This window comes from Primulina huaijiensis, chromosome 3 (genome assembly GCF_012295235.1).
Source record: "Primulina huaijiensis isolate GDHJ02 chromosome 3, ASM1229523v2, whole genome shotgun sequence".
Classification (NCBI taxonomy): domain Eukaryota; kingdom Viridiplantae; phylum Streptophyta; class Magnoliopsida; order Lamiales; family Gesneriaceae; genus Primulina; species Primulina huaijiensis.
Window position 1 is genome coordinate 22,837,903 of NC_133308.1, and position 11,356 is coordinate 22,849,258.

General features: G+C 32.5%; 1 protein-coding gene across 1 annotated transcript; it reads left to right on the forward strand.

Annotated features, from left to right (window-relative positions):
* Positions 1–8,040: 8,040 nt before the first annotated feature.
* LOC140972259 (gibberellin 20 oxidase 1-B-like) lies at positions 8,041–9,939 on the forward strand. The gene is made up of 3 exons (XM_073434707.1): positions 8,041–8,735; positions 8,961–9,282; positions 9,433–9,939. The coding sequence occupies exons 1-3, from the start codon at positions 8,194–8,196 to the stop codon at positions 9,727–9,729; spliced, it is 1,161 nt and encodes a 386-aa protein (XP_073290808.1). The 5' UTR covers positions 8,041–8,193; the 3' UTR covers positions 9,730–9,939.
* The last annotated feature ends 1,417 nt before the right edge of the window (positions 9,940–11,356 follow it).

Below are 11,356 nucleotides of genomic sequence, written 5' to 3' on the forward strand. Positions count from 1 at the left end.
TCGGGATTTAATAGAAAAAATTATATTTTTAAATTTTTTTTTTATTTTTTGCTTTTTGCGATGTGAGACTCGGATCTTATTTGGGATTTATTCATCGTGTGTACTCGTTTGCCCCACCTTTGTTCTGCAAGAGGATGGTACCATTCCATCACCATGTTAGTTGTTTGCACCTGTGGACCTCTGAACACAATTTCGGATCTTATTTAAATTTCGGATAATTGCTATTTTGATTTTGTATGTTTATTCTTCTTTAATAAAAGTCCATATTTTATGTCTATTTTTATCTTGTATATTTGTCGATTTTTGTTAACTATATATTCAAATTTCATTTTTAGTTCGTTATATTTAAAAACTGTGACAATAATCACAACAATTCGCAAAATGTCACTAGAACTATAACAACAGCCTCTACGACGCCCTCAGCAACCATGAAGGCGAACTATGACAATAACGCAAAAACTAAAATTGTCAAAAAATGAAATATATAATATCGAAACTCACTCTGGGAGCCATACAAGGTTTTTTTTTCCCTTTTAGATTGCAAAAGTGTAAACATATTTATTTACTTTTTTTTGGAGTTAAAAAGGGAGTTTGCATTATTGCATAACACTTTATTTTTCACCTCATCAACCTTGTCCGGAATAGTGTCAAAAAAACAAAAATAAAATAGTACTATTTTCTTAATTTGAGGTATCATTATTTCTGTGTTTCTAATAAAATAAGTCCTTTCAAAGACACGATAAAAATAGGTAAAGAATCAGACTCCCAAAAATAGTGAAAAATGTATGCAAAGCAGCAACACATTAAGTACATTGTAGCATGAATAATCATATTCCTCAATAATATTGCCTGTTTGTATAGGTATTATCGAGCCAGATCAAAATTCTATTTGAACTTGATTTTAACCGAGTTCGAGTCGATTAAGTCATATACCATACGGGTACGTACTTCAAGCTCGAGTCCGGGTTAAGTTTTTTCGTTACATTTATATCAATATACTTCGAATTAGGTTTTTTTATAAAATATGTGTATGTATGCATAATGTGTGAGAAGAAAATAAAGAGATTGAGATTAAAAAGCCTACCAACCTAAAAGGAATAATATTTGTGTAAAGATAAAGTGCATTTTTTCTTATCAAATTATATAATTTTTTTTGGGGGGAAGATCTTCGAAGTGATGGTCTAATCGAATAGATATGTGTCGTGATCATATTGGACCATATTCAATGGAAACCCGTTGAATATTTTTTCTGGGAATAAAGATTTCAAATTTTGATTGATTGGGTAAAAACTTGGCTAAGTTCTATGAATATTTATAGATATTTTATGTAAATTTGTTCATGCATTATTTCATCGGGTTGCGTATAAATGACTACTTGATATCATACATTTATTGGGTGTACAACTGATATCAAATCGTGCACTCATTATTATTTATATAAAAACTCACTTAATCCTTTCATAAAATAATTTTTTGATTCAATTTATAAAAAATATTTTTTTAATGTTAAAATATTATTTTTCATTATAAATATGGATCAAATCAACTCGTTTTACGGAAAAAAAACCGTGAAATCGTCTTACAAAGACCTACTCATTTATTTATTATATGAGAAGATTGTGAAAACCCAACTAGGCAACTTTAAATTTTACGAGTTATTAGTTTTGGGTGTACATATTTTAGGTGGGATTTTTTCTTTCACTTGTGAAATACAAATCTTTATTATGCAAAGGATTATTTTGTGATACTTGGAAATTAGCAAAGACCTCCGAAATAAATGAGTGAGTGACCCCTGAATCTATCAAGGCATTTGTAGCGGAACCAGATATAAAAATCCTCCCTGAAAGATCGGAACTCTAAGTTGAACCCAATAGTTACAAGAACTAAACTTATAGACATGCAAAGGCCAGAGTTCTTCTATCCTAATTCCTTAAAATAATACTGAGTAGAGCATGCAATCCTATCGCAATTCTAAGTTCAAAAATATTAACCTAGATTCTCAAAACATCGAATTTCAAATATAACTCAAAGCGTTAAGATACCTGTCATAAGCATGATTTCTGGGTTCGTCTCCGTAGTATGGAGAGTGAAAACTCTGCCTTGGGTAGGCAAATTCCTCTGAGGGCATTGCAGAAGTAAGTAGTCTGGACTACCACACTTATAACACTTCCCCGAACCAAACATACATGCTCCAGGATGGCGGCGTGAGTAGGGATATTAAATATTGTATTCCCAAGCCACACACTGTAAGTGGGCTGTTTTAAATTCGGTTTTATGCATATGAAATTTTGTTTTTGGTTTTAAAGTTCGGTCGAGCTCTGTCTCCTGTTTATACGTTTTTGAAATTTTGGTACGTTTTTGTGTTGACACTGTGAGAATTCTCTGAAAATGGGTGGAATTCCAACATATGGCACTTCACGGTGGGATAGAACCGTTTTATGGCCTCACCCCCTTAGAGGATTAAAACTTAGGGACTGACGTCAGTAAACCGTTAAAGGTGAAAAATCGCAGTGTTGTTATGTTACGAATACGATGTTACGATTATGAAAAGCATGCTGTATGTATATGTATGTTTCGAAAATGTGATAAAATTGTTATGTTGTGTTCAATGTCCCCCATTTACCGAGTATTCCCAAAATACTCATCCCCTTACTCTCCCCTCCCAGATAAGTCCGAAGAACAGGTTGAGGACGAAGAGTCTGAGCAGTTTTGGGGCTGGTGATCCACGAGAGTAGTAATATATTTTATTTCGAATTTTTTTGATTTAATGAATTGTAAGACGCTTCCGCATTGATCACTTTTTCGTTTGGATTTCGTTTTGGAAAGACAATTATTGTTACGTTTAAATTATGATATATACACTGGTTTGGTGTATATTGTGCTACAAAAGGCTTGTTGTTTCGATCGTGTGATTGCTAAACAACGTCGGTGTCAATCCCGAGTTTCGGGACGTGACAAAGATAATTATAAGATTCTCAATTATATTGATATAATAGTTACACCACACACACACACCCAAATTCATATGCTAAAAATTTAATATAAAAATATTTTCAAAGAAATGTAATATAAAGCACAACAAAAAACTTTGTTGTTGAGTTTAACAATTTTCTCTGTTAAGAAAACGATCGAACCATGATATTTATGTTATTGTATTATTTAAAATATTGAAGTTGCATAGTTATCACTAGATATAGTTTTTGGTCAACCAATAAATCATCGGTCTTACAATTGATATCAAAACCAATATTACATATTCAATTTTCGTGCAATGAATTGTTGAAGGTGCAATAATTGTCCCAACTAGGATAACAATCAAAATTCTCGAAAATTTGGGAGAGAGGAGCTCAAAATTTTGAGCTTGGAAGGTGTAAATTTTGAATGTATAAGCCCTCTTATTTATAGGTGTGTGGATAAAAATCCTACCATAACCAGGTTGATACTTTTTCCATAATTCCAAGAATATTTCTTTCATATTTTATAACATGCCAAATTCGCAAAACTTGATCGGTTCGTTATATACCTCGTCTTCATTAAATTTTCTACATTCTTTATATATATTATTTCCTTATGTTATTAAAATATACGCATATATGCATGTATACTTTTACTTTTGAAAATATCCTTCACTCTTATATTAAAAGAATCGAAATTATATATTTTTATATATTCAATATTTATTCATCTCATACATGTATCTATTTTATCCCTTTAACTAAATCTAAATCCCAAGATACATATACGTAATACATAGGTATATATATATTTATTTATATTAACTACTTCTTAATTAAATTATTGAAGATTTTAAAATAACTAAATCTTTGATAAATTAATATCATCTTGAGTACTCCATTATTCTTCTACTTATTCACCATATGAATGTGAAACTCCATGGTTTTTGAAAATGGCTCTACATATTTATTACGTTGAGTACTCTCCGAATATTGGGTGGGCAGGATTGATGAATTAGTACAGTGGATATGGGGCTGATACACAATATGTGAAGAATAATGTTATAGGTACAACCAAAATATCGTACAACGATATGTACAACAATAATATCGTGATATTTTGCTATTATTTCGTGAGATTTTGTTATTATTTCGTGAGATTTTGTATTGAATATATCGTGATATTTTGTATTGAATATATCGTGATATTTTGATAAATGGAATTTTTGTATTGAATTTTTTGAGTTGTAAAAATGGTTGTATGAATTTGGTTGTACATGTAGCATTACTCTAAGTAGAATGCTTTTCAAGGTATATGGATGATCAAAATCCATAAAAAATAAAATTTTAGTGTTCCATATCTTTTATTTATTTTAAGACCAATTGCACGAATGAGTCTCTGAGATTTTTTCCCAATACAACGATACAAGAAAATGTATCAAGATCAAAATTTCTCTAATATATTGTGAAAGTAGGTGTCCAACGAGCCAACTTGTTACTTGAAATTTATTTACTCTGATCTAAAAATAATATTTTACTATTATACTTTATCTGTATATTTATGTAGACTGTATAGATAAAGTCCTTGAATATACAGTAGGTACCATGATGTATGTCTCTCAACGTAAAATCATGAAACTCATTAGGAAGCGTACTGTATATTCTAAACTGGTTTCTAGTCGATTCAGCCGCATAAAATAAGGATAAAGATCACTCAATACTGAGACTAACATCTGTGATGTGCACGTCATCTTTAATGTGTAAGACATGCATGAAGATGTTCATTCATACAGATGAGTGATCATTTGGTGATGTACACAATAATTTTTCCTCGAAATTTCCAAGTGGTTATCACATATTGAGTGGAAAAGTCTGCAGTTATGTTGTACATCATTAGTCTTTTGACTTGAGAAAATGTGGAGGCTTTACGTACTAACATGCACTTTGATCCGTTTACCGATTCCATTGAGGGTTCTCAGGTGGTGAGGTTAGGTGCAATTTCGAAATACGTAGGAGTCAATGCATTGTAGTTGGGGATTCATTGCTCACCAACGGGTGAAAATATCATATGTAGTCTGATAAGTTAATAGTGGAGTAAAATCTCTGTCCAGATTAAGACATGCGCATTTTGAAAATAGGTTTCATCAGTTGCACATATCATGCCAGTATGATTACTCAAAGATATATTACATTGTTATCGAATTCATTTGCAACTCTCGATATACTAATGATTGCAGATTCGACCGAGATATATGAGTTGGAGAGCAAATTATACGCTTTACCTAACATAAGGTTCTTGCAGACACTATCAGTGATACTTAGGGGAACATGAGATGATGCCACTATACGCTCTTTATCATGATCCGATGGATATAATCAGACTTCATTTTTGACATTCTTGATCAAGAGGTTAATGAAAAGAATAAGGCTAATTAGGGTAAGACTAAATAGGATCAAATGTTGCTCTGAATCACATGAAGTTATGAAGCCATGACTGACTATATCTCTGAACCATTGAGGGTCAGACAAGTATTGTATTCTGTGTTCCAGTTGAGATAGTCAAATTCAAGAAGTTGAATTTGAAAACTACAATTTGTAAAAGAATTTATGAATTGATTCCATGTAATGAAATTTGTACAATTTATATCTCTCCCTCTCTCCTCTTACAAAGACCGAAACCCCTTCCCCCATAGTGTTGCCGCCATCGGAATTTTAAAATTTTGACGATCAACGCTCGACACAAATTTCGTTAAGATCAATACTAGGAATTTAGTTTCTGATCGTGCTCATAATTTAGTAGATTGAAGAAGGTGGTTGATTCCAATAGATCGTTCATATGTATTTAGAAGAATGAACAATTTCGCTAATTTCGAATTAGTTTGGTGTCCAGCGTTCTTTAACACAGAAGCAAACCAAATATGCTGGTTTAAAGCATACTATCTAACAATAATGAAGGACTAATATTTAATGAAATTAATTTATATTTTGTGTTCTTCATTTTGTTTGTGGGGGTCATGCTAAGAGTTCCACTAAAAGGTTCCAAATTAACTATATTTAAATTAAGAAATGTTATGCACCAACTAAAATACAAAATTATACTTAATTACTGTTCAATTATTAATTTACGATTCAAGTGTAACTTTTATATCATAAAAAATGGGAAATCATTTCCCGTCTTTTGTCTATTGCAATTTTGATCCTCTATGCTCTCGAAATTAAATTTTAATCTCGTCTATTCTATTTTTTTGCAATTTAGTTTTCTTTGATCGGAGTGTTGATGTGTAACTGCAAACGTGACCGTCACTTCGACATGAGGTCAACATCACTTCACGTCAGAAAAAATGACTAAAATTATTTTTTTAAAAAAAAATGCAACATACTAGGACTAAAATTTAACAATGAAAATAACCAAAATTGAAAAAAAAAAAAAAAAAAAAAAAAAAAAAAAAAANAAAACAAAACAAATATAAGACCAAAAATGTAATTTTCCCAAAATAAATTATAAATTTAGAAGCAAAATTTACAATTCAAAATTAGATTGGTTTGAAAATGAAACAGATGATTCACCGCTGAAAAGTTGAGCCATACCCTATTAAACCACGCATCCACTCAACTCCCATAAATGGATAAATAGAGAAAGTTGTCTGGTTTGATTGTGTAGTGTAGCCGTGTATGTGTGTGTCTATATATATATATATATATATATTGTGGCATGCAATATTTGGAGGACAGTATAGAAATTGGGGTTTAATTTTATAACATTATCCACGGCAAGATTGATGGAAACATTGTTCTATCCTCCTACGTCTTTTGGCAACATACTTGGCTCCAACGGTACAACCTTGTAGCATTGTGGGGAAACAAATATGGGCAGTTTAAAAGACTATCATCGGAACACAAAATATCTCCAAATACCCTTGATAAGCTAGTCAAGGTCGACCATCTTCATAACATATGAAATTTATATCTATTGTAATTAAATAATTCGTAATGGATCTCGAATGGCTGGCCTATTACACTTGATATTTTACGTTTTTTATGAATGACTTGAAGTTCATCATGTCGTTACTCGTGATTTTGAAAGCTAAAAATTAATCGTCGAATAATATAACTTTTGTGTGTGATAATATAACTTGTGTCGTCGTTGATCCAAATAGCATGTATACATTTTTTATAATATATGTATCACGTATGCTAAGGTTGTATTCAAATGAACGAATTAGAATTTTGAGATTTTGAATCTATTAGTCTATTTGACAAAATCTCTTGACTTTGAATTTCAAATCTTAACTAGATATTTTTTGAATTATTACAGTGAATCTTAAATCCACTCAGTATAGAGTCATTTTAAATCATCCATTCAAATACCCCATCAAATCCAAACTCACTAATCCTATCCATTATTTTTTTTTTGACTCTATTAAGATTTGTGGAGATTTTTCTAGGCATAATCTTGTTATAATCTAGTCTTCATTGCATAATCTCATCATTAATCTCTCCTCATATGCATAACCTAATTATAATATTGTTTTTGACTCCTCAAATTCATAATTTTATTTTTTTGATTGATTTTTAATTGATTATAGTAATAAGATGCCTATAAATAGTGACATTTGAGGGGTCCCTTAGCACATATCTTCAAAGAAAAATTCCACCATGTATAGAGAGTGTTTAGAAGGCATACAAGCTAATTCAAAGTTAAAAAGATTTATCATCCCGAGTTTGCTCGAATATCGATGGCCGAAGGTAATGTTTATCTTCGTCATTTGTCATTTATTCAAGTTAAGAACATGATTTTTCGATAATCTCACAAAAAATTTATTATTTAGATCAATTTTCCGAATGATCATCCAAAATATATTTTTCAGATATTTTGATAATGTCTATTACAAGGAATGCTCATCTTCCAAAATTTTACAAAATAGTTAATGCATGATGGCCCAAAGCGTAATTTTCTTAAAATTTGGGGTCTCTTTTTGGAATAAAAATCTCACCAAGCCCTTCCTTGCAAGTAAGTATCTAACTTTTGTTGTTTATGTGGGGGACACGACGAGGGAGACTATAAAGATTCCAAGAAATTTGCTCACCTACGAGCGGCCTTGGCTTTTCCTTTATCACAACTCTTAAATTTTCTTTCATTCCCTCTCTTAGCTTGTTCTCGTCTTCATTCTCTGTGATTCCGTTTCTTATATATTATCGTTAAATTACGGTTCTTCAAGGTACTCGCGAAACTTATGCAATGACGATAGAGTGCATGATCGAGAATAAGCTTGCCCACAAACACGGAGACGAGCAAGGGAAGTCACTCATTTTCGATGCATCATTGCTCCAACAACAATCCAACTTACCGTCGCAATTCGTGTGGCCCGATCATGAGAAGCCTAGCACCAATCCCCAGGAGCTCAATATTCCCCTCATCGACCTCGGAGGCTTCCTCTCCGGTGACCCTATCGCCTCTGCCAAAGCATCCGAGATCGTGGGAGAAGCGTGCCGAAAGCACGGTTTCTTCCTAGTGACGAATCATGGAGTTAACCCTAAACTCATATCGGATGCTCACCGTTACATGGATTGTTTCTTCGAGAAACCGCTTCATGAGAAGCAAAGGGCTCAAAGGAAACTTGGCGAGCATTGTGGTTATGCTAGTAGCTTCACGGGACGATTTTCGTCGAAGCTACCATGGAAAGAAACATTCTCGTTTCACTACTCCGCGGACAAGGAGTCATCGCACGTTGTGGAAGACTACTTTCAAGAGACATTGGGCGACGATTTCTTACACTCGGGGTGAGTTAGAATGTTGCCTTTTTTTAAGTTCTTGAATTTTCTTTTAAGACAGGAAATGATTGATATGTGTCACCAGCGTCGATTAATAATTATTGTACTCTCACAATAATTAGTAAGACCATTCGACATATGCTCCCACTTTTTCGTTCACGTACCCACCACTTTTTAAAGTTTATTTTTCTAACAAAATTCTCAATCATTAAAGTGTTGAACATATCATTTCAGGAAAGTATATCAAGACTATTGTAATGCAATGAGCACACTTTCTCTAGGGATCGTGGAACTCTTGGGGATGAGCCTCGGAGTGAGCCAGAGCCATTTCAAAGAATTCTTCGAAGAAAACGAATCTATAATGAGATTAAACTACTACCCGCCGTGCCAAAAACCAGATCAGACCCTTGGCACGGGACCTCATTGCGACCCCACGTCGCTAACCATTCTTCACCAAGACAAAGTCAGTGGACTCCAAGTGTTGGTCGACGAAGAATGGCTATCGATCACTCCGAACTTCGATGCTTTCGTCGTCAACATAGGTGACACTTTCATGGTAATCAAGATTGATCTCTAGAATTTCATTTGACTCATCTTTAGATCAGCTTGCTCTAATGTACTCGCTACAATATAATATATGACCACCCGAATATAAGTTAAACGGATCATTTTCCTAAAAAGAATTGTGGGTTTTTTTTTGGGACAGGCACTTACAAATGGGAGGTACAAAAGTTGCTTGCACAGGGCAGTGGTGAACAACAAATGTACTAGGAAATCTCTAGCTTTTTTCCTCTGTCCTAAGAAGGATAAGGTGGTGTGCCCACCACCTGAATTGGTGGACTCAAATTATCCTAGAATGTATCCTGATTTCAGATGGCCAAACCTCCTCGAGTTTACGCAGAAACATTACAGAGCCGACATGAACACGCTCAACACTTTCTCCGTTTGGATCCGACAACAAGAACAAGGGAAAAAAGACGATCCGGTCCTGATTAATTCTTGACCCCTAGCAAGTTAGGGTTTCTTGATTAATATATCAGAAGTTAAAATTTGATTTTCAATTAGGGATCGCTGGTTTTGTTTGATCTACACGCATGAAATAATGTTTAAATATATATATAATCTATGTTTTGTGGGGTGCATGCATGTAGGGTAAACGGATGCAAATAGTTGAAGAAGTGGGATATGTTGTTAAATTTGTTGTCATTAATGGAATTAGATAAATATGATTCGAGGGCAATTTTGCAATTTCAAATTTTATCTTTTTATAGTATGATTGTTTAAATATGTTAAATACATCTTAAGTTGTGAGATCATCTATATATTACATGCAACTTTAGGTTATAAGGTTGGCATCTAATGATTAACCACCATATATACCAATATTAGATATCTAATTATCGATAATGATTCTAAATTTTGAAATTTGGGAAAAGGAAAATTGAAGAATTACCTTTTTTTCCTTTTTTTGTTTACGTATAAATACTCCCTAATTTTGACATTTGAAAAATCCATGAGAAAAAAACATGACCCACAAAGTGAATCACGAGTAATAATAATTTGAGCTAGAATCCATTACGAATGGACAGAGCTGTCAATAAAATGGATTTTAGCGCATGTGTTGTTTGATTTATTTTACTAGGTGTCCTGAAACTATATGATACAATAAAAATAAAATAAATCGTGAGTAAATTACAATATTATCATTAATATTCATGTTTTCTATATTTATATTTATAATCAAAATTAAACAAAAAATAAAAATATTAATATATCCTGTCCAAATCACTTAAATTCGAGCACCGAAGCTAGCTCTCATTCGTGTGGTTTGCAAGAGGGCCACATCTATCTCAAATTTCTCAATTGTTTGAGAATATATACTTTGCAAACTGGCAGCATCGTGGTAAAACTTTGTGTGCGCGCCATTTGTTTGGTTTCTGCCTTTTTTCTAACACTAAAAGACACTGTTTAGGATTCTGTCAGAGATCCCACCTATCCTAACACTTGTTTTATTCGGAAAACTAAGTTAATTACTGAACGAAAATTTTGGCGATAATTAAAATTTTGAAAAATTCAATCAATGATAGATTGACTCGAGACCATAAACCCCTAAAATGATTGTGGCAGCAAAGCAATATTCCTGTTGATCTTGTACGGCATCCAAAGAATTTGTTTGATTCTATATTTTAATATACTTTCTAAGATCAAATTAATATTTAACAAAGTTAATTATATGATTAATATGACCCACAACTACATCAAAAGTATATAATATAAATACATAAATAAATAGGAATGCATTATATTTAAAAAGGTCAAAACGAGTTAGTACTTTCATCCGGTCGGTCTACTTTGACATATAAATTAAAATAAATAATCTGGATTGATAATTTCTCGCAAAATAACATGTTGGTTCACCCCGCTAAACCGTTCTGATTGTATTAGTATGTATACACATATATAAATAGGGCATCAACAATTTAACACTAGATCTAAAACATGAGCTAAATATTTATATTATATAATAATTTAATAATCAAATAATTTGGTAAATTTCGAGTAGCTGAATGTATTGATTTTGTGCACGAATGGGTCCCTAACACATGAATTTGGTATGACCAGCCCTGATA

Excerpts from the sequence above, each read along its gene's own strand:
- LOC140972259 (XM_073434707.1), top strand. The coding sequence starts at position 8,194 with ATGACGATAGAGTGCATGATCGAGAATAAGCTTGCCCACAAACACGGA. Across the intron at positions 8,736-8,960 it reads GACGATTTCTTACACTCGGG|GAAAGTATATCAAGACTATT; the intron begins GTGAGTTAGAAT and ends ATATCATTTCAG. Across the intron at positions 9,283-9,432 it reads ACATAGGTGACACTTTCATG|GCACTTACAAATGGGAGGTA; the intron begins GTAATCAAGATT and ends TTTTTGGGACAG.